General features: G+C 40.6%; 1 protein-coding gene across 13 annotated transcripts in view; it reads left to right on the top strand.

The window, feature by feature from the left end:
• R3HDM1 (R3H domain containing 1) overlaps nucleotides 1-26,256 on the top strand; it is a 79,315-nt gene that overhangs the window by 42,225 nt on the left and 10,834 nt on the right. For 8 of the 13 annotated variants that reach the window (XM_039701025.1, XM_039701062.1, XM_039700996.1 and 5 more), the window contains 16 exons: nucleotides 875-989; nucleotides 3,089-3,167; nucleotides 4,675-4,734; nucleotides 4,816-4,956; nucleotides 7,413-7,521; nucleotides 7,618-7,713; nucleotides 9,001-9,038; nucleotides 9,121-9,171; nucleotides 9,318-9,529; nucleotides 12,112-12,369; nucleotides 14,889-15,043; nucleotides 16,421-16,522; nucleotides 19,659-19,919; nucleotides 20,262-20,382; nucleotides 25,028-25,182; nucleotides 25,729-25,877. In XM_039701025.1, the coding sequence (XP_039556959.1) occupies nucleotides 875-989; nucleotides 3,089-3,167; nucleotides 4,675-4,734; nucleotides 4,816-4,956; nucleotides 7,413-7,521; nucleotides 7,618-7,713; nucleotides 9,001-9,038; nucleotides 9,121-9,171; nucleotides 9,318-9,529; nucleotides 12,112-12,369; nucleotides 14,889-15,043; nucleotides 16,421-16,522; nucleotides 19,659-19,919; nucleotides 20,262-20,382; nucleotides 25,028-25,182; nucleotides 25,729-25,877 (2,102 nt within the window). Of the gene's footprint in view, nucleotides 1-874; nucleotides 990-3,088; nucleotides 3,168-4,674; nucleotides 4,735-4,815; nucleotides 4,957-6,422; nucleotides 6,554-7,412; nucleotides 7,522-7,617; nucleotides 7,714-9,000; nucleotides 9,039-9,120; nucleotides 9,172-9,317; nucleotides 9,530-12,111; nucleotides 12,370-14,888; nucleotides 15,044-16,420; nucleotides 16,523-19,658; nucleotides 19,920-20,261; nucleotides 20,383-25,027; nucleotides 25,183-25,728; nucleotides 25,878-26,256 lie in introns of those variants that run through there. The other 5 variants (XM_039701035.1, XM_039701080.1, XM_039701069.1 and 2 more) reach the window with 4 other exon arrangements.

Raw genomic sequence — 26,256 nt, forward strand, 5'->3', positions numbered from 1 at the left:
AACCTCCTGAAACAGTACAGGGGCATGAAAAGCAAACTGCAGTCTTGCCCTGGTCAGGGTGTTTAGGGGACCATTGTGTCACTAATTTCAGAGAGAAACTTTTTGCTGTATTTGAGAAACAGGTTTTATAATAGTTCACCTACTGGTATAAAACCACTGGTCAGGGTATTTAGGGGACCATTGTCACTAATTTCAGAAGGAAACTTTTTGCTGTATTTGAGAAACAGGTTTTATAATAGTTCACCTACTAGTATAAAACCACAGATTTTGAGGTGGTTGCACCTAAAGCTACTCTATCAAAACACACAGGAAGTTATGAAACTAAGCCTTGATGACAGGTCTGCAAACTTTGCCTTGATATATTGTACTGTAAATATTTCCCCCTTTTGTAGATCTGGAAATGCTGGTCTTAGAATTTTTTTGTTTTGTTTTTTCTTGGTATGAAACAAATCAAAACTTGAAACAAGCTTTTACAGTCAAGAACTGTGAAGAATGGGGAGGAAAAAAGCATTGTGGATGAGACATGACTTAAAAATATAGAGGCACTGTAAAATTTAAACATCTGAAAAATTGGAATATTTTCTTACATGTATGTGTAAGATACTTTGAATTCTCTTTGCAATAGCATCAGGGCCTGGAAGTGTGTGTAAATTCTAAAATGTCTGTGATCCTTTCTGTGCCTCCTCTGTACACTCTGATTTACTGATAAATTATTTCATTGTGTGGTAACATGGAGCACATGTGGAATCAGAATATGTAAACAATTTTTTTTGTTGTTGCTTCATTATTTTGCAGGTAATATAGTACAGAACAGTTCTCCTGCAGGTGTTATTTGAAATAATTTGTGTGGTGACTGATTTTTACTTTTTGACAGGAGAAAATTCAGATCCAGTTGTCACAGTCTTTTGAAAAAGAAGAAAAACCTGCAAAAGATGAATCAGAAAAGGAAAAATCCAGTGATAAACTGTCCAGAAAAATGTTATCAAGAGGTTTGCTTTCTCTCCTTGTGTTATTCAATATACTATATTGATAAAGAACGTATGAAAATACAGTTCTGCTTCCAGGTCTTCATTGCATAAATACTGCATTATTTTTTTAAAACTTTATTTGCAAATGAAGCAAATAGATCAGACACCTTTGAGCTACAGGTGGAATTGGTCCCCAAGGAAAGAGAGCTTGAGAGACTTCATCAAACACTCCAGCAAAAGCTTTTCCTTTCTGTCCTGACTGTGCAGAGCAGCATAAAAACCAGCTGTGTTGTCTCAGCTGTGTCCAAGTGTTCTTTAAGCTGACTTTACGAGTCAGTGGAAGCTCCTGTCTTGTTCCTGGGCTTTGTTATAACAGGTCTGGTGAAACTGAAGTGAGAATGGCACAGCTCCCTTTGTACTTTTTCTGATCCTCATTCAACAGGCATCAGTGTTCTCCTTTGTTTATTTTAATTCTGATAATATCTAGATTTTTTTCAGTAAAGTTTTGGAGTAAGGGTAGAACTACGTAAATAAAAAGAACAAGTATTATGTTTTCACTTAAATATTCCTGCCTTCTGGATTAAAGTTACAGTCTGTGTGCTGAAAATCTTTGGGTTTTAATCTGAAAGGGCTGTGAAATCAATGACATAAGCTTATGTCCATAAACATCAGTTTATGTCCATGCCACCTGATGCCTTCTACAGGTAGAAGACTTCATGCATTTAAGTTGGCAAATCATTTTACAGCTCTTCCTTTAAATATCCAGAAGGTTTACCTAAATATCTTAGATCAGACAGAGTATAGGAAATACCTTTAGAGCTGGAATTCTTTTTCAGACAAGTGGCACTTGTCCATCTCATGTCCCACAATTCCGTAAGGCATTCCTTGTGTGGAATTTCAATGCAGCTTGTCCCAGCTGGCAGCCAGGTGAAATAAAAAGCACTGGGATGGAGAACTTAACCTGCATTTATTAATCTTAGTCTTTGAAATGATGCCTTAAACACCACCCCCAAATACCCAACAGGTAATGATGGGGGGTTGAGAGCAAAGTGACAAAATGCCTGCTCTGAATTCAGCCACTCTCTCCTCTGAAGGTTGATTACTTCCCAATATAGGATATGCCAAAAGAGAAAATTATGGAATTTTAGCATCAGTTCCGGTAATTACAACTAAATCATTGCTCACTTGCAAATTAGAAAAATTGAAGTAAATAATTAGTGAATCTTGACGTTTTTACCAGGGATAGCCTTTTTTGCCTTCTCTTCAGAATCAGAAGTAATTCCAAACCATAAATGTTCAGACTTGGTTGGTTTCATTTAAACTCTCTGGGCAGCTGGAAGAGCTGGGACCTGGGCATAAGTTTGAGTTGTGCCTAACTAAGCTGAGACTGGGTTAAGACATAGGTAGTTCTTGGAAGGAATCTAGTTCCAAAAATACTGTTCCAACACCTGTTGGTTTGAATCCTAGTACCTGGAACCCAAAGGTGCTCACGTAAGGGAAGATTTGGGGTTAAATCATTCCTTTCAGGGACAGATTTTAGGGGATAGTATCTAACTGAATACTTTCCTTCACTGAAACCGGAATGGAGGGGGAAGGTTGAGTCTACTTTTGGAAACATCTAAAAATGATGTTGTGCAAACAAAGCCCAACAGAACAAGGATTTTTAGTCATGCAAAGCACCACCTTGTGAAGGTTAAACTGTTGCATTCTGAATTACAAAATTTCTTTGGGCAACATCCAGTGGTTGAGTAGATGGGCTGCTGCTGCTGCACAGATGAGTACACACACTGCAGTGTGGGACAGTGAGAAAATGTGGCAGGCTGCTGGAAATCAGGTCTCTCAAGGTGATTACCTGCTTCACAACATGCAGCCAGTTGTTAATAGTAGTGGTGTTATTGAAACTTCTGCTTCTGCATGACCCTTCAATTAGGGGATAGTGGGTGGTGGTGGGTTTTCTGTTTTGTTTTTGACTTGTGGGCCTTTTTCCTGAAAACTGGTAGTATTTAATTTTGGCAATAATGTACTTAATGGTTATATAGTATTGATCCATAGTATGTTTAGCAATAATTGGAAAACAGCTTCTTCAGAGTGTAATTTGCTCTCTTCCCCCTCACCCTTAGATTCCAGCCAGGAGTATACAGATTCCACTGGTATAGATCTTCATGAATTTTTAGTAAATACATTAAAAAACAATCCCAGGTAAGAATCAAACGTCAACTTGCTTTATGTTTTTCTTTCTTCTTGTTGCCTGAGGCATCACACTACCTGTTTTTTTGTTTGTGGTTTTATTTTTTCCCCCTCTTAAACGTCTAATCGTCCATGTCAGTTATTCAGGGTGAGAGTCTTGCACAGACTGTCTAAAACATCACTGTAATTTGTTTGCTTTTTGAGCAGAGGTTCAGGACACTGAAGTGGTTTAAATGCTTTTAATGCTTAATATGCAAATGATGTGTTCAGTCTATGTGCAATTCTCTCCCTGAATGGGCTTCAGTACATTGTCTCTAAACCTTGTACAGTCTTGGCACCTGCTTGTTAGAGACCAGACTGCTTTCTCTGATCCTTATCTGTCTTGCACTGAATTTATAGATAAAGGCATTTTTTAAAGCTGTACCATATAACTGTAGGTAGAGAATTTCACTCTGCACGTGAGAAAACAAATCTGACCTAATCCGAGTCCATCATTTGTTGGCAACAGAGCTGACCTGGTTCTGTTGCTCTGAGGTTTGCAGTCTGTCCCTGTCTTGTTTGTTCTTTCCCTCACTGGAGTTTTGTGCTGGCTTTGTGGCTGTAGTGCAAGGCAAGAAATTAACTTGGTGCAATTGTACTCTGCCACAAAAACTGTTTCATTGCATTTGCTAGTCATTCATATTATAGGTAGGACTTCCAATGTGATAATTTATTTGGATTCCATTTTATTCAGAATAAATGTGACATAAGCCATCATATGGCCAAAGCCATAGTCCTGTAGAGTAAAATTAGAAAGCACAGACTTCTGTGAGACTTAGTAGGTGGTTCCTGTTTGAAGCCATAAGCATCCCAGTGGAAACAAGGAATTGTAGGTGAAGAGCTCCATATGTTTCCATGCACAGTGACTGGGAAGCTTGGTTACTTGATGTGCACAGATCATGAACTGTGCATCATTGGATTTCACTGCATCTTAATAGCTTATTAGAACTGGTCCAAGCAGTTTCAGGAAGATTGTTGCTTCCTACCACCTCAACTTTTAGCTTTTTTGTATTTCTAATATGTCAGCACATTGCCACATGTGCCAGCTTTAAGCCCTTGGTTGTTGTTGATACACCCCAACACTTTGTCAGTGATCCCCTGATGTGCTTCACAATCCAAGGACCAGCTGAGGCCTCTGCACACTCCCTGCCCACACCAACCAACAAGGAACAGCCTCAGCCCTGCTTTTCCTCCTGGAGCCTGTCCTCTCCATGACTGCACTTCCTGCTGAGCCTCCTGGCCAGGGACTTCTTGAAGGATCTGTGTACTCTGATATCTGAGAGCAAAACAGCATGGTTCAATACAAAATAGCAAAAAAAGAAAAACCCTGTCCTAAAAATTCTGCATTTGACACCTGCTGGTCCTATTTTCAGTCTGCCATCATCCCTTGATCACAGCTCTGATCTGTGTATTCTTAAGATGAATACAACTGCAGTTATTGGAGTGTCTCATATGTGAGTTGCTGTGTTTTTATTTTCAGGGACAGAATGATGCTGCTGAAATTAGAACAGGAAATTTTAGATTTCATTGGTAATAATGAGTAAGTACTGTACTCTCATAGGAAAAAAGAATTCAAGAGTATTCCTGTTTATTTAATAAAGCTACTATTCCTTTCTTCCAGAGTACCAAGAAAAAAGTTTCCCCCAATGACATCTTACCATAGAATGCTGTTGCACAGGGTAGCTGCTTACTTTGGATTAGAGCACAACGTGGACCAGAGTGGGAAGTCAGTCATAGTAAATAAAACTAGCAATACAAGAATGTAAGTGTCAAAGCCTTGCAAAACCCTTTTGATGTAGCTCTAACGCCTGGGATGTGTGAGGCAGTGGTGCTGTAGCAGGTGAGGTCTGTCTCCTCACTGGGAGCAGCCAACAAGGAGAGGTAGTTGAGAGCTGTTCATGTTCTTGCTGTGTAATGATGTGATGTGTTTCATGTTTGAATTCTTTTGGGGAAAGAAGGTTGTTATCTCTGAGTTAAGAAATCTTGTTGCTTTTCTGGCAGAGATGCATTGCTAATTTTGTTTCTGTGAAATACGAATTTATAGCAACTGTTTATTTGTTTAAAGGTTTACACCAGTAAAGTGTACAAAGTGCATTCTTTGTTTCTTTTGGATAGCAGAGCCAGCTCTTATCTAAGAACGGGGTCATTTCTGATTTGGTGAAGGGAGGGGACTTGCACAACTGTGGCTTTTGTATTGTAAAATTCTACTGGGAAAATTCAGCTGTTGAAGTTCTTCTGTTGAAATAATGTTGCTTACAGATCTCTCATGGCCTTACAAATAAACATAGCAGGGAAGACAGACATCAGTGGAAATGTCAGCCAGGTTAACCAGCCATGGTGTGCTGCTTTACTCTGAGGGCTGGGGAGTTCTTGGAGAAACCCCCAGGAAAATCCCTGTTGCAGAGAAGATAGCACTGGGGCCACAGCAATTCTGAAATCTGTGCGGAATTGAGGTTTTCATTCAAGGGACCCAGCTGTTCTCTCCATTCTCTGCACTTGCTCTGTCTCCTCATTCTCTCTCAAAAAGACAAAGGTCTGATGTGTTGACATATTTATGCCACCTAGTTTCCAGTTTTAACATAGAGCATTTGCCTGACACCATTTTTTGTTGGTCTTGAATATGAAAACAGGAGTTTACAGTGCCTGCATATCCTAATCTCAGTCTCTAGGTACACTCTTTGTAGCTTTGGGAGAAAAAAATCTAATTATCCACCCTATTTTAGAGGCAGTAGGACTGAAATGATATGCCACACTGAAATCTCACTAAAGTAAACAGTTTGTCCTTAGAAGTTTTAGAAATATATAAAGAGCCTAAATATATGTTGAATACTTGTATTATTTATGTATGTGTTTTTGCTTTGGCGGTACAATCTATATCTAAATTGACCCAGAAAGCCAAACATTTCAAATCTGTTGCCTTTGCATCTACCAGCATCTCTAGACTGAAGCTTCAGTCTACCAATTCAACTGTGGAATAAGAACTAATGAAAGATTATTTCATTTTTATGCTTTTAAAAGATCATATTTAAATAGCTTGTGGCCTCTGGAAGCCCCTGTAGGTGTAGTTACTAATTAGCAGGCATTTCATCTAACCTGCAGACATAAAGATTCTTGATGTTTTCAATATTCTTATTTTAAATCACTTTGGATACAAAATAAGAATTTAGAAAGAAAACCTTGGAGATCTGCTCCATGTGGAATAAAGCCAAACTTACCTTTTCCTCATAGGCAGGTTCGCGGCTCCCTCGCCGAGCAGGGATGTTACTGACATCAACCACCCAGTGCACACTGGCACGTCTCAGTGGAGTGGGAGTTGGTGATTGCAGGGCAGTAAATTCAGAGACCTTTAAAAGAAAGAGGTAAGACAGTCTAAAGGTTCTCTGAAATGCCTGCTAATTATGTTTGGGCAGCCAGTACCCAATAGGCAGGGCTGGCTGTTACGTAGAAAAAGCTCCCCTCACTCCATCCAGAAGTTCTAGGTAATCATAAATAACAGAAATGGAGAAGAGCATACATTTATTCTGTCCTCTATTAGACAAATATTTCCTGATTGTCTGAGCTCTTCTCTTACGATAGCAGTCATTTTATTATTCAGGTACTTGATATATCTCTTTAATAACAAGGATTTGCAAAATACCACTTTTTCTTTCACAAAATAGACAACATACCAAGGCAATATTTATAATCTGTTGCCTCTCTCTCTATGACTGTGTGAAGCTCTTGCTTGCCTGCATTATACTGTTCTTCTCTTACTCATTTCTACTTAATTTTCTTTTAGAAGTTTCTAAGTTTCTGCTTTCTCCTCTACCTTCTTTCTTCTGTTTTCCCTTGAAATGAACTCCGAGGTATTGCGGCTCTAGCGGCAAACACCTGTCTTCACTCCCATGCATGCCCAATATCCATTGCATGGCACCAGCTGGGATTCAAAAGCACTTCTGATTCCCCAAGGGCATGTGGTTTGCTTCTCACCTTAACTGGGAGTTGCAGCAAAAGCTTTGAAAGGAGGAAGAGGTTTTTAAAAGCAGGTTTGTTATGCCTCAGGACAGGACTTGTCAGGGGTGCACCATATCTTTTCCATTGCCCAGACAGCCAAAATCTATTCTCTCAGAATATTAAATATATTTTAAATTACACCCAAATATATTTCAAGTTTGTTCCACTGTGTGTACAGTATGTTTACAAAACCATAAATGTTTTCTTTGTAACAACTTTTCTCAGACCTGACCAAAAGTTTTGTGAGCATATAAAGGATGAGAAGAGCGATGACTTCCAGAAGCGGTACATCCTTAAGAGAGATAACTCTAGTTTAGACAAAGATGACAACCAGGTAAAGCACACGTGGCTTATTCCTTCCACTTGCTGTGTTTGACTGTGCATTCTTACTGTTTTCCTTTGTAAAATAATACTGTACCACTTAATTTAGATGAGAATACGATTAAAAGATGACAGAAGAAGTAAATCTATAGAAGAACGTGAAGAAGAATATCAGAGAGCTAGAGAAAGGATATTTGCACAAGATGTACGTATCAAAACCAGTCTGTCCCTGTTTTCTATGAACCCTTCACACACATACATGCCCAGGTGGCTTTCCAGGAAACTTTGTTTCTGAGTGGCACTGAGCAGATAGAAGTGTGGCCTGAGTGAGTTTTAAATGATATTGCAGTTACTGAGAAATCTTCTGTTTTCTCTGATCGCTCCTCAAACAACTCAAAAATTGAGTGTTTTCTAGCATTACCTAGTGCAATGCATTCCCCCCTTTCCATTGTTTCGGCCCTCACTGCAATTTAAGTTAGAGTTTTGGTACTGCAATCATGTCAGTTGCTCAGAATAATTAAAAGAAGAAAAAACCCCAAGCAGATTAAAAAACAAACAAAAACCTCTTATTTTCTCGCTTGTATCTATAGCAACCACATCATGAGTGGTAACAGTAAAATGATTTGAGGTCCCATATGTGAAATTCCTGTCAGGAATCTCGCAGTCTGATCTCCTGACTGGAGATACTCTGCAGGACAACATTACAGGCTACAATTCAATTGCAAGTAGTGATTATATTGAGTAAAACAGAACAAATATGTCTTTAAAAATGTGTTACTTTTAATAATCCACTTCTGACATTTACCTGTAACTCTTGCACATCCAAAACCAGATTCTGAAGAGAGTAATGAGCTCTTGAGAGGCTAATTTTTTTTTGTTCACTTTGGTTACAAACAAGAAGAGTAGACTTTTGGAAATAAAATTACATTTTCCTTTTGCATCTTAATTTACTATGTATTACATCTTTAGAAGCTTTGGCCAGATGTTGGGAGTCACAGTTAAGGACAAGATAATTTGGGTCAGGAGCAACCTTTTAGGTCCTGTTCCATGTGCCCTGTAGCTTTCCCAGCCTGGTACCCAGGGCACTGAGCAGTTAGTGCAGCAGCAGTGGCCTCTCCCTCTCCACCCTTCCCAGCAGAAGACAAGGCAGCTCAGGTGCTGTGGCAGCCCTGGGAATCACACACCAGCTGCAAGTGACAGAAGGCACCAAAGGCCCAAGGGAAGAACTGTAACTTCAGAAAAAGTCTGAGAGAAACCAAATGAGCAGCATTTCCTCATGCTGGCTTTGATTTCCTGCACATGGGCCTTTTTATATTGTCTTGTTTCCTCATGGAAACTATCCACCAACAGGTAAAAGTTTTCAGGCAGCTTAAAATAATGAGGGTGCTGTAGAAGTCTGTGTATAACACAGAAGACTCCAGATTGCTGTGTGTTTTGTAGTAGGGGTTCTGGATGCCATTCATATTAATTTCTGCACTTCTTTGCCCCTCAGTCCCTGTGTTCCCAAGAGAATTATTTCACTGATAAAAGGTAAGAAAATTTGTTGTTTAATTCTGTTTTGTGTTCCTATTTTCTTAATAAATATTAAGCTGTCTTATTAAAATGTCAACAGAATCCAGGAGGAAGAAACTAATAGTACCCAACAAAGACGACAGATACTTAGGTATTTGATGCTTTCTTTTAAAAACACAACCCCCAAAGTATTCTGCATGCATCTACCTTTTCTTTGTTTTTTGTTTTCCCTTTTTTGTTCCTTTTCCCTTCTTTTGCAAACGCTGCTTGTGCTAACATCGAGTTTGTAACTTGCAGAATCAATAAGGAGGCATCGGGGAGGTCGGCCAACAGCCACCAGAGCAGCACGGAGACGGAGCCGCGGCCCTGGAGCAGCACGGACTCGGACAGCTCCCTGCGCAACCTGAAGCCCGCCGTCACCAAGGCCAGCAGCTTCAGCGGCATCTCGGTGCTCAGCCGCGGCGACAGCTCCGGCAGCAGCAAGAGCACGGGCAGGCTGTCCAAGACAGGTACAGCAGCCTGGGGGCAGGCTCTGGGGGCTGAGCCGGGTGGGCATGGCTGGAACACCAGGGGAGGCTCCCTGCATCCCTTTCCCTCGGGGTTCAGGGGCTGCACACACGGGACATCCACAGACCCAGCCTAGAGACACAATGTGACAAATGCGGCGAACACTTCTGGCTTTGGAAGCAGAATTTCCAAGTGCGTTGTAGATGGCTTGAAGTTCAGTGCCTTTCATCTCATGCAAAGGGTTTGAAAACGTTTCTACCAGAAATATTTTAGTATAAAATACTTGGGGTTCAGGTCTCCATTTCCAGTTGGGCAAAACTGCATTGCACCATCTTAGGAAATTCTGCACTGCTATCCTACTAGCTCAGATAAAACAGTATTAAAGCCTATGAATTGGTAGTTATTTTTATAGTGCTCTCTTTCTTTTGTTAAATCAAAATGAATATGGCTTAAATGCTTACTTAATTTTTAGAGTGCTGAGAAATCAAATCAGTGGAATGAAGTTCACTGTTTAGTTTTCAAATTCAAAAATGTTGGAGGAAAATATTTATAAGAGTCAGGGTTTCAAAGGGGCTTAATTTGTAATTAATGTGAAAACAAAATCTCAGAAAATATGGGAATGAATCTTCTGTGGGTCAAAAATTAAATTTAGTAAATATTTGTATTTCAAATGCCAACATAATTTGTTCCAGTTGCTAATCTCTGGAGAATTTTCAGGCTTGTAATACATGGGTGTGTTATTGGTGGCCGCTTCAGAATTAGAAACAGAGCTACAAAAAAGCAGAATATAATTGCTTACCTTATTAATATTGGCTTTGATCTTATTTATAAAACTGGTTTCTAAAGAGGGTCTATTTAAATTTTTTGCTTTTCCTTAAACCACTACTACCTTTTAGGTGTATGGCCACACTGCTATATATTAAAGCAGTGAAACAGTAACAAATTCTGTTTGTCCATTGTATACTCGTATAAAAAAAGACCCAAAGCAGTTCAAGGTACTTCTGCTGTAAAACTGTGCCATCATATGGAGTTATTCCATTTAGCAGTGTAGCAATGCTATTTGGCACAGCTTGAAAAGAAACTGCAGCCTGACAATAAAATACATTCTTAGAAATCTTTGTTGGCTAAATTTCAAGGACATAAATGGATTCTTAAAATTTTTGCTGGAGTCTTTATTTTGGCATTCTGAGAATTTGGACATTCCAGGCTGGGAATGCCCAGCTTGATGGTTGTTGCTTCATGCAGTTCCAGGTTGTGGTGATTGGCACCTGTTGAGCTTGGGTTTGTTCACGTTGTTCAGGGATGTAATTGGCTCTGGTTATAGTGGCTTCAGCCTCGTTCTCTGCATAATCTAGAAGTGAACACACTTGGAAATGAATCCAAGTAACTCTGCTCAGGCAATGATGGTTTTACAGAGCTGGGATGTGCTGTCTCACCCAGTTTACAATTAAGAGCTTTGATTTCACTTAATTCAGCAATAAAAAAAGGCCAATGCTTCAAGCTATGCTCTCCACGTAAACACAAGCTGAAGGGTTACAATTAGCAACTTTTATTAGGGATTGCAAAGTAACTTCAAGCAGTGCATACATTCCATCTGAGTGCTTTTTGAGTCTTTCCTCTAGATTGTATAGAGGCTGCTAATGGGGAGTTTGTAAATGTAAACAACTGTATTCTGTTTCCAAGTACTGCAAGTATCATACACTCCTTACAAAGTCTTTACTAAATGGTATACCTAAAGCTCCAGGTGTCAGGTGGTCTGGGAACAGCAGTTCCACAGACCTCTCCCTACTGGACTTCTGGAATATTTCTTTTAGCTGCATGCCTTGGCTTTCAGGAAGCTCAGGGTCTGGTTCTCCACTGCCTTGCAATGTTTATAGTAATTCATATCTGTAAAATGAGTACTGATTTCAATTGGCTGTTTCATCCTCCTTTGAAATTTGAATTGTTGTATAAAGCCAGGCTAAAGCTACCATTTTACCCTCATTACATTTTTTCTAGCTGTATTCTTGATTTTGGCCTGCAAATTGTCAGAGGAGGAAACAGACAGTGTTGAGGGTTTTAGTGCAGTGCAAATTGCCCAGCAGGTGAGTCAGAAGATCTGACCCCCAGCAGTGGAAAGGAGCTGGTCCTTGCTTGCATGCAGGCAGTGTGTGCAGGGCATGAGGCTTTAGCCAGCAAATCCACAGGGACAGTGGGGCCATGCAGCTGCATTCCCTGCACAGCTGCAGGAGCTGGGGCTGGGAGTTCACTGCCTCAGGGCATCCACTCCACCATGTTGCAGTAATGACCAATCACTTCCATGAATTCTGGAGGTAAAATATGCATTTTCTGACCGCATTTTCTGACCAGAAAACCAAGCTTTACTTTGCAGTGCAAAGCAGTGCTGAATTGACCCTTGGTTCACAGAAGGAACCTTGTAATGGTGTTCCAGGGGAGATGGAGGGGAAGTCCATTGACAAGGCTGCTGTTGAATAATGTGCTTAATGCTGAGCTTTCAGGGTGAGCACTTACAAGTGTATATTGTAAAGTGAGCTTGATGTTACTGTCTCCAGGTAAAACCAATTTCTCGTTACTCCTTTCCTAGGTTCAGAGTCTTCTAGTAGTGTAGGGTCCTCCACGGGTTCTCTCTCTCACAGCCAGCAGCCTCTTCCAGTGCCAGCTCTAAGCCAGCCCTCCCCTGGCACGCCTGCCGTGTATCCAACTGTCAGCTCTAGTAACTCTCTTTCATTTGATGGTGGCATGAGCGGGCAAGTGGCACCTGCTGCTGGCAGTAGCTTCTTTCTGCTTCCCTTGGAAGCAGCGGGCATCCCGCCTGGCAGTGTGCTGGTCAACCCTCAAACAGGTTGGTACATGCTTGGGGCTGTCTCTGTTACACTGGGGAACTTGGAAAAAAATGCACGAGTGTTTGCATAAGACTTCATGTCAGTATTGTCCTTTGTCCTTTATTTTCCTCTTTATTTTTTTAATGTGGTTGTGTTCATTCAATGCACTTAATTTAACAAGGAAGCATGACTGGAGGATCAAAGGAATAAGTAAACTCACATGATTTTCTCTAGAAGAGTTTTAACTTATATGTAAAATTTTAATGAGTGACTTGCACAAAGTATGAAAATCATATGATTTACTATCCAGAACACAGAATAACTTAATTGTTTCAGCTTTTTTCAGGAGAGGAAAACGTCCTTCCTCATGCTTCCATAACACAGTTTCAGTGAGGGAAGAGAGCCTGAGAAAAGTTCTTTCAAGTCAATATAAATCCTATCATCCTTAATTTTTTTCGATGCAACATACTCATGTCTCTGTGCTCAAGACTGAGTTAATACAAGTGAAAGAAAGAAGCACAGGATGAAATACTATTTCTAAACTTATCTTTGTCACTTAAAAACAGGATTAAATCAGTGTTGGTGTAATTGGCCAATACTGGTATTTTTTAGGAAGTAGTAGGCAATTCTTACTTCATAATGTACATGCAAAGAGATCTGTAATAACTGGTCTGGATTAAATAATGAGTTAGCATTCTCTGGGCAAACTTTTACTTAAAAATGAGGAAATCCTGAAAGTTTTAACTTACCTTTCATGTAAAAGATCATAATTTTAGGAAATTATATATTTTAATTTTAGTATAATGATTTGTTTTTGTTGTAGAAAAGAAAACACTTCAGAATATATTTACCATCATTCTGTAGATGGACTTGATTATGTTTGAATATAACTGCACATGGTGCTTGAAGCAAAATGTTTCTCATTGGGGTTGTTAAAATGATCATGTAGTAAATAATTTCTTTAACTAGAAGGTATAACATTGAAATAGATAAATTCCTCTTTTTTCTTAATATGAATCAGTTGCTAAAAATTTGGTTACAGATGAGTTGCTGTAGGACTTAATTTTCATTGATAGCCATTGGATTTGGAGGAGAATTTGTCATCTTAGAGCTAAGTTCATTAGTAGTCTTTGGTAATTATGTTAATGTCCAATGAGATTCTAGTAGAAGACAAAGAACACTTTGGGAACAAGGAACATTTAGGTGCAGATAAACTTCAATTTCCAATGTACTCGAATCATTGTATTCTGTAATTGTTCCTCTGGCTTTACTGTTCCAATGCCAGCCAAAGCAGAGATTGGTTCCTCAGTTTCTGACAGAGGAGTCTGTGCCTTGGGAATTAGGAAAAGACAGCTCTAACCCAGCCACTACAAGAAATAAGTGAAGCTCTGGTGATTAGCAGGAAGTAGTAGAAGGAAATAAGAAAATCTGAGTCCCTATTGATGTGAACATTGCCAATGCTTGAGTGTTGAAGATAAATGTCCTAAGCTCAGTTGAGTATCACCTGCTGAGCTGCAGTCCAGCTGCTGTAGCTTATTTTAGCAAGTGTGTTCATGCTCCCTCTGCCATGAATTCCCCAGTCCTTTCTTCAGTAACTGTTCTGCTTTTTATGTTGGGCAGTTACATTGAAGTATGATGGCACCAAGGAGTCTGGAGGAGCATTAGTCTGCTTTGACAGGGTGCAAAGGCTTTAGGCTCAGTTTAAACTTTTCTAGAAAGGATAAGAACATCTTTAAATCAGAGGAGAGAAAAATTTACATCAGTGTTGGGCTCTTTAAGCATCAGAAGAAGCCAATGCAGAACATGTGTCACTATGCAGGTAGGCACAGGTCCTTGCCAGCCAAACTGTTGTGCCTTTGATTTGTTTTGTTTTTTCCCAACCCAGGCACACAAAGAAAATAATTTATATTTATAATTTACTTTTATGCAGTTTATTTTTCAATTCTTTTTCATTGGCCCATTGCTGTAATATTGAGGTTATAAATTAAATTATTAAATAGGAGAATAATTGTGTTATTTATTTTGAAAGCTAAAAGCCAATTAATCTAAGAATAGGGGGAAGAGAGTCCTTTATCAGTAATCTCAGTAGCAGTCATGGGAATACCAGGGCAGCTATTGCTTTATATAGTTTTCAAAAAATATTTGCCTTTAAGCTCTCCTGTGTTCTGACTGGTTTTCAAATTGATAAAAGGAGGTAAACTTTTAAAATATCCTTAAAACAGTATTTTACTAGAGTTTTCCTTTATTGCTCCTGTCATATTCAATCTACTTGGTTAAAAATCAAGATGAGTAGCATATAAGAAATTTTTATGTATGTTTACAACATAAAGACTGGGGTATCTTTGTTCAGCTTCAATGTTTTGGGTTTTAGCTGCATGTAGTCATTGCTGTTACAGTTGTGGTCATTTGGCATGAATCTGTCATACAAACCAGTATGACTTCCCTTACTTTTCAATGTTTTTGCCTGCTGTAAGTATGTGTGTCTGTTTTGTCCAGCTGAGATGGTGCAGCTGGCTGTGTTTGCTGTCTTCCCTGGCAGGTCAGCCGTTCCTCAACCCCGATGGCACTCCGGTTGTGTACAACCCTCCCCTGCCTCAGCAGCCTGTTAGGAGCCAAGTGCCTGGAGCTGCCCCTCAGCCAGCCCTGCCCAGCCCCAGCCAGCACCAGCCCGGAGCAAACCCCGTCCTCTCACAGGTGCACTTGTCAAACACATGCTGGGGACAGCGGGGCTCTTGCTGGGAACAGGGGTGGGGGTGGTTTATTCTGCACAGCATGTCAGAACAGTCACACCAGTAAGGGTAACTGGGCTTTTTCCCTCCCAGTCCTCACAGCTATCAGCTCTGCTCACACCTGAGCATGGTAGGCAGCCTCTTTTTAAAAATACAGAGGAATTTTAGTAGGAAAGTGTTTTGTAACTAAGAAAAAGAGATTCTGCCTTCATCCCTAATTGCACTGTGGAGTTACCCAGGCATTAAAAGCAATAGAGTTGGCAGCTGGGAAGAGTTAATCCAACTGGAACCTTGGGCTTCTTGCTTAGGGTTGTTTCTCAGCCAGATAAATTCCTGGGCTGTACAGCACAAGCAGGAGTCGTGGCACAGTAGGAGTAGCTCAGGACTGGTACAGCATGAACATCTCATGAGTAACACTTCAGCATAGTCTGCTCACAACGCCACACACACGAGTACAGAATGTATTTTATCCTTGTCCTGTACAAGAGTTTAGTAAAATAGGCCAGATTAAAGACTGCCCCAGCCCTAGAAGGAGAAGAAAAGCAAAATGCATGGGCAGGAGAAGGGAGGGTTCTCCCTCTCCACAGCAGCTATTTCAGGTACCAAGGTACTGGCTGTAGCCTCCTGTGGTATTTTCAGATGGTTCTTAAATTTTGTTGAAAAGTTATTTATAGAACTTCATCTAAATAAACCTTTTACCTTTGTTTGTTTGTTTTCCCTGTTTAAACCTGTTCAGATAGCTGGGTATGTCACAGTAGCGCTGGTCTGTTTTGTAAAAGGTCACATTTGTACTCTTTCTAGTTCACAGAAGTGTGTATGTAATATTTGCTATTTTCTTCACAACTTCTGTACTAATTCTCTGATTACTTTCTCAATGGATGCTGGAATTAAACCTGCCTGAAATAGTATGAGCAATGATAACTATCTAGAGAAAATATTTTAGTACTGTTGAATAAATGAAAGTAGTATGTTTGAATCCATGGTTGGTAGTAAATTCATTCTGCCTTTAGATGCTTTGAAAGAACTTGTGTTTAAAATGTGAGTTTTTAGTCTCTCTGAAGGAAACAGTAAATGTTAAATAGAAGCCATTTGCTGACATAGCTAATATAGTGTATAACAGATAAAGCAATGGATGTCTTTTGGAAGACAGAGATATTCAGAGTTACTTTTGTTTTCATTCTATGCAGTCTTAGGCTTAAGCAAAAAGAAGTATCCATTCTGTTTCTGAGATTGGAGTGAGTTGCTCTTCTGGAGCACAGTTGCTTTTCTCTGTTACAAAAGACTTGTTTTCAGTTCTCTGACTCTGGTGTTAACCTTGTTCATACCGCTGTTGTTTCTGCAGCCTCTGCGGGCTCTGCAGCCTTCCTCCCAGCCTGTCCAGTACTCTGCAGTGTCGTACCCACCCCCGCTCCTGCCAGCCTCCTCTGCACAGCAATACTCTGTGGTATTTCACCTTCTCTTCTCTGCTCCTTGCACAGCCTCCTCTCTGCTGGCTGCTGGCCTCTGCTTGGCTCTTTGAGTGCTGTGGCACCAGGGTAGTGACTGGCTCTCAGTGACACAGCGCCCGAGAGCCCGAGATGGGAACATTTCCTCTTCGGCAGGAATATCTGCAATTAAGGCTATATCTCTATATTTTGAGATACATTATTTTCCTTTCCCTTTGTAAAGAAAGTTTTTCAGTGATGTTTCATTAGCCAGTCAGTACCTTTTTATGTCTCTGGATTAACCTCTTTCCATTGCTTCTTTCTGTTTCCTTGTCTGTTCACTCTTCTGCTGAACCTTAATACATTCTGAGGGATCAACTGCTCTGATTTTTTTCTGGTTTCCTTTTTGTAGCCTCTGGTAGAACTTTCAACACTCCCACTTCTCTAGTATCCATTATTTAATAAGTAGAATTAGAAAGTAAAATATCTTAGTCTATCAAAAACCAGGAAAAAAATAAGAAAAGCCACACAAAGTGAAACTGAAACTTAGTAAAGGAGAGTTGTTATCCAAGGGAGAGTCTGAACTAGGTTAGATTGAACTAGGGAGATGTGAACAGGTCAAAGTCTGCTCTGATACTCTGCTGAGTGCATGTTTGAGTTGAGTTTATGTGGCAAGGTTTTGGAGCAGGGAGCTGCAGGGATGGCTTCTGTGAGAAAAGCCTGGGAGCTGCCCCATTGGACAGAGCCCATTTCAGGCAGCTCCAGGGCTGACCCTGCACAGCCCAAGCTGAGTCAGGCATTCACACTGGCGGGGAAAAGGGTGTGAGGGAGAAACAGCTCCACAGATGTCAAGGCCAGAGGGAGGAAAGCAAGGAGGTGCTCCAGGAGCAGAGCCTGCAGCCTGGGGAGGAGACTCTTGTGAAACAGATTCTCCTCTTGAAGCCCATGAAGGACTCTGGTGGAGTAGATATCCACCCTGCAGCCCTTGGAGCATCCCACAGGTGCTCTGAAGGAAGCTGGAGCCTTCAGGATCAGGTTTTCTGGTAGGACCCACACTAGAGCACTTCATTCCTGAAGGATTTCAGCCTTTGGGAAGAACCCACATTGAAGAGGTTTGTGAAGGATGGTATCCTGTGGGTGGGACTCCATGCTGGAGCAGTAGGTCGATGACTGAGGACCAATCACATGCCCCATTCTCCATCCCTTGTGATACTTGGAGGAGGAGGTAGAAGATTAGGGAGTGAAGCTGAGTCTGGGAAGAAGCAGTGGGGTTGAGGGAAGCTGGTTTTAGTTTTGTTTTTACTTCTTACTCTCCTATTCTGCTATTAATTGGCATAAATAAATTAATCTTCCTGTGGTGGTCACTGATGAATGATTTTCCTGTCCTTTTCTTGACCCATAAGTCTTTATCATATTTTCTCCCCCGTGACTTGGGGGGCACTTAGGAGCCAGCCAAGCTTAACTCATCATAGTGTTGTACGGCAGCTAATTTTCAAAATTAATCAGAAATGTCTTATAATAAATACAATTTAAGCTGAATTAAAAATGGATGCTTCTTCTGAAGTTAATTGTGAGTTTGAATGGGTGCTGAAGCAGAAAAGGAAACTCCTTCCAGTTTGTAGTAATTTCAAAGCATTTCACATTCAGGAAATTGGTTCCAATACTAAGTGCCCTGGCAATTTCAAAAATTTATTCCTGCTGATGGTAACTTATGTAACATAATGAAAAGGACTGATGGTCTTGGATTGCAGTCCAAGTATAACACCTCTGTTGGCACCAGGAGAGTGCTTTCTCCATTTATTGGGAATGCCATGTTCCAGGGCTGAATCCTGCTTGCACCATACCTGTCACTGCAGGACAAAGTGACCAGGTCAGACTTTACTTACACTGATAGTGTAAGAGATCAGTGTGGTGTGGCTTGGCTTTGTCCTTCAGACATATTTAGAGCTAAGATAAACTCACATGCAGTATCTCCTCTTCAAAGTCAGGATTTGGAAAAGCAGAATGTAAAATGCAATGTAGAAAAGCATTATAGTTGCATTTAATAGGCACCATTAAGGAATGAAATATCAAAGTCAGATTACTACCTAATGAAAATAAGGCTTTTTAAGATGTACTAAATACATACAAAAGGTATACTAAATTTTTAGGTGCAAATTCATATTTCCGACAGTAATTAATAATCTTTCACCTAGAAACTAAAAAAACCATAACATCATCAAATGTGAATGTAGCTAATCAGTAAAAGATGGAGCTTGCACTTACTTTCTCTTGATTAATTCCTGTCTTCTTAGGATGATCTGAGACCAAGTGGTCTTGAAATAGTTTTAATGTACCTGCATGTTTGGAGAGTCCACTTTCCAAGTATGAACCAAATCTTCCTGTTTAGCACAAAACACGCAGTACTAGTTAGTGATCACTTCTAATTTTCAGGATGTTGCTAATTTGATGGTGAATTGCTTGCTAAGAAAAGGAACTTGGGGATACAGTAACAGAAGTTTCAGGTTCCACAGGACCCCTGCAGTGCAGAGTGCCATCAGTGGAGTCCTTTCAGATGTTAATCAATAAAACACAGAGGGTGGCCACTGGAACACATTTCTCGATGTTGTTACTTGATTTCAGACTAAAAGATAATTAATCTCTGCATGTAGGATAATAATTACATTAGAGGAATGTACCTTTTAACTCAGGAGTAGAACCTCATTATGTTAAACTCTTAAAAGCAAAAATTTACTTCAGCAATCCTCATGCATCCTGCTATTTTAACTGGGGTTAGATGTTTTCACTCAAGTTTGGAGTCCAATCAGAAGATGCTAGTGACACAAATTCTGAACTTTCTTTTTGACAAATTAATTCTCACAAGTAGAGAATTCTACTTATCTAAGTAGGTAGAGGCAGATGTAATCCAAAAGGCAGAATATTTGCAGTGAAAAGAGTGAAGTCTGAGCATGGATGTTTTCTCCTGCTGTCAGTCCTGAAGATAATTTGCTACTGTTCCATCTTCTTTGCTGTCGTTCTCTGGCTGCTGTTGTTGCTGCTGCCCGGTCCTGTGAGACGCGCTGTCCGAAACTTACCGAAGTGTTTGGCTATTTTGTTTCTGTTTCCTTGAACGTGCATTTGCAAATGTAGCTTTTCCTGTTTTCCCCCCGCCTGCAGCCAGACACCCTGGGATCGCAGTTCAGCCACCTGAGCCTGGCGCGGCAGCCCCCGGCCGAAGGCGCCGATGCCGGCCCGGCGCTGTTCCAGCCCGGCGTGGTGCTGCAGCCCCCGCAGCCGCCGGGCTTCATCCTCACGGCCGCGCCCGCAGCGCCGCCCGCAGCGCCAGCCGCGCCCGCCCCGCCCTACTCGGGCCCCGGGCACGCCGTGGGCCAGCCCGTGCTCCCGCAGCAGGGATTCGTGCAGCAGCCCGTGCCACAGGTACCCTGCGGCCTCCCGACAGCTGGGGGAAACCGACCCTGCTCTTCTGCTCCTGGCCTCTTCACGCTGCCTGGGGCTGCTCTGCTTTTGTGCTGGGGTTGGGGTCTTTTCTGGGTATGTGTTTTCTAATGAATGACTTAAATGTTTGACAAGGAAAGTAGAGAAATTGGCTGTTAAAGAGGGAACTTATGTAGTATAAGGGATTTTTGACTCGCTGCATTATTTAACGTCTGTTGCGCCTTTTAATAAATTCTGCTTCTTTCTTTTATGGATTTTGCATTTAGATGTCTGCCTTCCCTAAAGCTGCATGCAGGTGGTGACGCTGTGGTTGTTGCTTTGCAGATGCCCCCCTGTTACTGCACGCCCAGCCAGTACCCGCCCTCCGGCCAGCAGTACCGCCCTGTGTCTGTGCATTACAGCGCGCAGCAGAGCCCGGCCCTGCCCCAGCCCGCCCAGCAGACAGGTTTGTTCAGCTCTTTCAGCACCTCGTTAGAGCACTTGGGGTGGCTTTTCTCCCGCTTTTTCATTTTAAACTTTCTGTGCTGTAAAATTTCAAATAAAGTAGATGGACAAATGTAGAATACAAAGTGTAACTAACCTAAGGTGGAAACATTTCAGGCACTCGTGCATGAAACTTGGGATTAAAGCCATCCCTTTGGGTGGTTCATGCTGTAACTTTAATTACAGGGTTTTTACAATGTAAAAGTTAATAATTTTAAAAATCTGTAACTTAATAACTAACAACTTGATTCACTTGCAAAGTAAGATAAATTAGTACCTTTAAATGATGTAACATTAAAGAGATGTACCTTAACTGAAAGCTCTGAGCTAAAGATCCTAGTCTTAGATGCTGTGGCATGAAAAGAGTGCTGTGCAGAATATATAGGTGATACTGTTTGACTCTGCCTTTCTGTCCTATGATTAAAGGTATCAGGGTATTGGATGGAATATATAAAGTGATTACCTATTTTAGTAAAGACTTTTCTACTGACTTACCCTTCTATGTATGTTAGCAAGCTTCATTTCTCCTTCCTTTCTTCTTGTCTTTTTTTTTCCTTACAGATTTTAACTGTAGGCTACCATTATTCTCACAATCTGTACTTCTAAATACTGTTATGACTTCTTCAGTAAGATTTGTATTCCTGAAACAAATTTACTTCTCAGTAATATCTTGACTCATGGTCAAAACTTTCAGAAGTAACTAGTGATGTTTGGAGGCAGAGATCCTTAAAGACCAGGCTTTTATATCAGCTCTCAGTTGAATACATAACATCCTTCTGAGTTTCCTTCAGGAGGTTCTTTTTAATTCCTTCCCCTGCCCCCTCTATGCTCTACAGAAACAGGATGGAAGATGAACTTTTACAAATGTTAACTGGATTTATTTGTCAACTGTGAAGCAGCATGTAAGAGGGATAACTCCTCCTCTGCACTTCTTCTAGGAAGTGTTCCAATAGTAGCAGCACTTGATGGAGTTATTCAGGGTTCAGTTCACAAAGATTTTTTTTCAAAGGAAAACAATTTACTTGGTTTTGCAACTTGTGTTATCCACTGGTGTTAGAGATGTGTTACCCAACTGTATTACACAACCTGCTTTCCTTCCTCAGAATTTTTAATACCTAGACTACTTAATAGCAAAAAGTCTGAGGCTCAAGGGGGATTACTTCCCACTGTGGGGACACCCTGTGTGAGTAGCACACAAACTCCCCAACTCAGAGAGCTCAGTGTACATTTGTACCCAAACAAACCAGTCTGAATTGGAAAGCATGGGGTGATAAGGTGACAAGGGATGAACTGGTTGCTGTTAGGTAAGTTCCTTTCCTGTATGTTTTTAGCTCTTTATATTTTAACTGAATTTCACTGCCTGTGGGTGAAAAGTGTCAGCAGATAAACTCCCCTCTCTGTGGTGGAAGAAATAAAATAAGCAAGCTGTGCAGACAGCTGCTCTCCTGCTTTGATCATGTGCCCTGTACCTGAACTCTGACATCAAGGTATCATGTTTAGGTGGCATGGGGATGGTCCAGCCAATAATTCTATTCAGTGCTGGGTTACTTGGTGTTTACCAGCACTAATGGGAGAATGAAGGATCTTACCAGAAACTGCATAATTAGTGTTGACTGAAAATCTCCAAATTGCTTTCCAGCCATTGCTGGTTCTCATTTAATGCTTTATAGGAAACTTGAATCAGCATTTTAGAAACCAATGGTTCCATGTCTTGTTATGTGTTCTGGATACACCTCATAAGATGGTGTATTTGAAAATTCTCTCCCTTGTCATTTATTTTAAATCATTGATATTTGTATTAATTTGACATAAAGCTACATCTGAAGTGGTTGATGCTTATTAGCAATGTGTGGTTTTGAGACAAAGTCACCACATTACTTGGCTCATACAGCAAAGTGGCTGGGCAAAAATGAGAGTTACAAATCTTGCATTACATAGAAGCCCTGGGGGTTGTTCATCTCAGGAAGTGGTTACTAACTATGAAATAACTTTGCAAACACAAATTTAGATAAAAGATGACAGCTTCTGAGAGCGTGGCAACTGCAGCCACTTCTGGTCTAATGCTGAGGAGTGGCCTGACTTTATTGATGAGCTGTTGGATTCGGGGCCGTAACACTGTCTGAGAGGTTTACATTTCTCACAGTGAACCGGTCTCTTTTTCAGCTGCTTCCTGGCTTCCTTTTTAAAGGGGTTTCAGGTGAAATATTTTGGGGGGTTCACTTTTAATAAAGATGCTTTTGTTGCCCGAAAGATGTTGGGAGAAGAAAACTCTCCTTAAGAAAAAAAGCACTTCCAATTGCCATGTTAATGTGAGCCCAGTTACCATGAGACCTAACTCCAGGTTGTTTAAAAATCCAGTCTGAACTACAGTTCCTGTAGGAACATCAGCTGCAGTTCAACTGGCTTCTGCTTCACAAGCCAGGGATAAAACTACTCCAGTTGCAACAGTAGCTGTAGCTGCAATAGTCATAACCAAGCTCATCAACTCCCAGCTCATTAATTAAGTGCTTGTACTTGCTTTTCTGTTCTTCAATAAACACTGTTTCTCACTCCTAATGCATTATTCAAAAAATGTATTTCTATATTCTGCGAGTTAACTTTTCTTATCTTAACTGTGATTTATTTTGAATTATGTAAATATTAAGAAACCTGCTCCTATTTTTACCTCCAGTTTCAGAGTCTTTCTGTGTAATGGGGCAATCTGCTGTGGCAGGTGTGGGGTTTGTGCTGAGTGCTGCATTTCTGTCAGCCCACTCTATGCAGAGGTGAAACTGCAGCTAAAAATAGAGCATTCTTTGGAACGCTCTGGGGAACCTTCGTGGCAGCCAATTTGTATTGTTCCAGTTCCCTCTGCTTGCAGAATTGATTGTAACTGTCTCTGCAAGTGCCAGAAAAGGCTGCAGAGCTACTCACGGGTCCATTGCAGTTTCTGGGACATGAGGGGTTGAGGCTGCAGGTGCATTGTCACAGCACAACCTCCCATTCTGCTGCTTTTTAGGGGCCACAGGCTACTTTATAACAAAGTATGTTAAAGTATTTTGTGTGTTACAGATATGAAGGGCATTCTGTGCACAGTTTAAACTTCAGTTATTAAAAATTCTAAGTACTAATCCTACTTCAAGCATGTATTGTTCTGAAGTTTTGTCTAGCCCTCTGAAAATATTTATAGTGTTGTGTGTTTCTAATGAATAGCTGTCTTGGCTTTAACAAATTGAATCTTCTTCCCTTTAATTTTCTGAAGCAATATTTGATAATATGAACAGTCTTCTTTTGGTGTTCATTGTTGCAATTTCTATGGAGAGCCTGCTGAGGCTGTTAGTGCACAATGTTCATTGTACTGTGTGGACAAAATCAATGAACATCAGAGGGTGCTGCTCACAAAAAGGTGTTTTATGTTAACTGCATTACTTTCAGAATAGACTGAGCCTTTTTTTAGCACAGTTTAAAGAAAACCCAAGGGAGTTTTTGCAGCTAAATTTGCTCTATTATAGTTCCTTGCCAAGGTAGGGAGCATGGGGAATGTCAAGGTCAGTGGGCTGTGAATGTGTCCAACTCAAACACAGACTCTTCTTGCCGTCAGTGCATCTTGACAAGCCCAGTTTTGTTATTCTGGAGGGATAACTGGCTTTGTCTCAGAAACACTGACTGTGTGGGGTTTTGCTGATGTGGTAAGTAGTGCACACCTGTATGATGGAACATGAGAGAAAAAGAACTTTGTTCTGCATGTGTTTGGGTCATGGTAGCAGTTACCTGTGAAATGCTTTTTAAAAAAAGAGGAAAGGGGGAGTTTAGGTTGGACTTTATAAATGCACAAATTTCCTGTTCGGCATTCATGCTCGGGGTGTTTTGGTTTGGGTTTTGGGGCTGGGTGGGGCAATTTTTAGGCAATTTTTGAAAGATAGAAGACCAGTTTAAGCAATAATAAATTGTTTTAGAGACACTATAGAGGGGTGAATATGAAATTCTTTCTTTGTGTTGCATCCCTAAGAAAACTTTGAATATAAAATATCTTCCTCTATGTGCCAATATGGCTTGAACTTGAAAGATTTTTCTCAGTCCCCAGCTGGTTTTAGCATTACAGATTTCAGAAGAATTTGCCCCTTTGCACACAAGCCTTATGCAAATTTTCCTGAAGTCTGATTTAGTTTTGAATTGCAGTCAAGATGCTCTGACCCCTGGGGCACCTGAGGTCCAAGCTGAATTTTGCATATGTAGAATTTTCAAACCGAAGTACCTGGAATGGCCTTGTTCACAACACCAGACAATGAACTGGGTTTGATCCTGTCTAGCATGCTTTGTTCAAGTGCTTCCAGCTTCCACCTGTCAAATCAAGGTGTTGATGCATGTAAGCCAGAGTGTAAATGAACAGTGCACGCATGTGGGAGCAGCATTGCCAACAGTATGGATGATATTTCATGCTGAATCCAAATGAGTAAATCTCTTAATTATAATGTTGGCTTCTTTTTATATGCATGATAAGTTCAACTGTTGTGAAGCTGCCAGATTAAACAAGCCATTAGAAAATGCTACACATGTATTTTTGAATAGGCAGCTATGCTTAAAATATGTTCATTATTTCAAAGTAAGATTTAAATGTGTAATTTCAGGTTACCAGATTTTGCCCAACCAGCAGCAAAACTACCAGGGTTTAGTTGGAGTTCAGCAGTCTCAGAATCAAAATCTAGTCAGTGGCCAACACAACAACATTGGGAATCAAATTCAAGGTGTGATTGTTCCATATCCCTCAGTGCCATCTTATCAGGTGGGTAATGTATTCATACCTTTCCAATGACTCTTCTGTGGGTTTGAGTGTTGGGGTTTTCTTTAAGTCCTTTGCTTTATGGTAGAAATGGTAGAAAGCTGCAAGCAGGTGCCAGAGGTGACTTTGGGGACAGAAGCTAAAGATACAAACCCACAACTGAAGTGAGAAGAAACAAGAACTTGTCACAAGTGCACAAGTTCTAGTGCTGTTAAAAGCAAGTGCTGCATCAGTTGCAGTTCAGAGGGTGGGGAAGAAAAGCTTGGGAGGTTTCCTTCCCACCCCACTTTCTATTGTAGAGAAAATACCTTGTTAATTCATGGAGTCCATTGGAGCCAACATTTCCATTTGGAAGGAAGATTTAAGGATTTTACTTTTAATATGCTGTTGTTACTTTAGCTACTGTTACCACCATTATTCTGGATTTAGAGAATTCCAGAAGGTATTTCAGTTTCTGAGGTTATTTTAAAATTCTAATATCAACTGGGTGATGGTAAGATGCAGAAGCATTGTCTGCAGGACACAATCTCACTGTGTGGCCCATTGCAGGTTTCGGTGCCTCAAGGTTCCCAAGCAGTGCCCCAGCAGACATATCAGCAGCCTGTTATAATTCCCAGTCAGTCCAGCCAAGGACTGCCCAGCACAGGAATGCCAGTCTACTACAGTGTCATTCCATCAGGTCAACAGAACAATCTAAGGTGAGTTTAACTGGTATTCATTTAACTTAGTGCCTTTGATAAAAGTGACAGGATCTGGTTTTAATACTGCAAATATTAAAAATATTACTTTACAGGCATTCTATTTATTTTTTGCTCTTATGCAATTAAGTGACACAAGCAGTGCTGCTTTAACTGTGACATACTTGTTGGACTGGAAAACATTGTCTCCATAGCACTTTCAGCAATACTTTACTGCAGTTCCACCTCTTAAATTTTCTGCATTCCGTTTCTTACCCAGGAGACACCAGTGTGCTCAGCAGTTCAGTCTTTCTGCAGTAGTATTTGAGATGACTATCCATATTCACTGCTTTTGACAAAGATACTACATTAATAATGTGTAGAGGAAAAATAATATGAA

The sequence above is a fragment of the Passer montanus genome, unplaced genomic scaffold (assembly GCF_014805655.1).
Source record: "Passer montanus isolate IOZ18808 unplaced genomic scaffold, ASM1480565v1 scaffold1, whole genome shotgun sequence".
Lineage (NCBI taxonomy): Eukaryota > Metazoa > Chordata > Aves > Passeriformes > Passeridae > Passer > Passer montanus.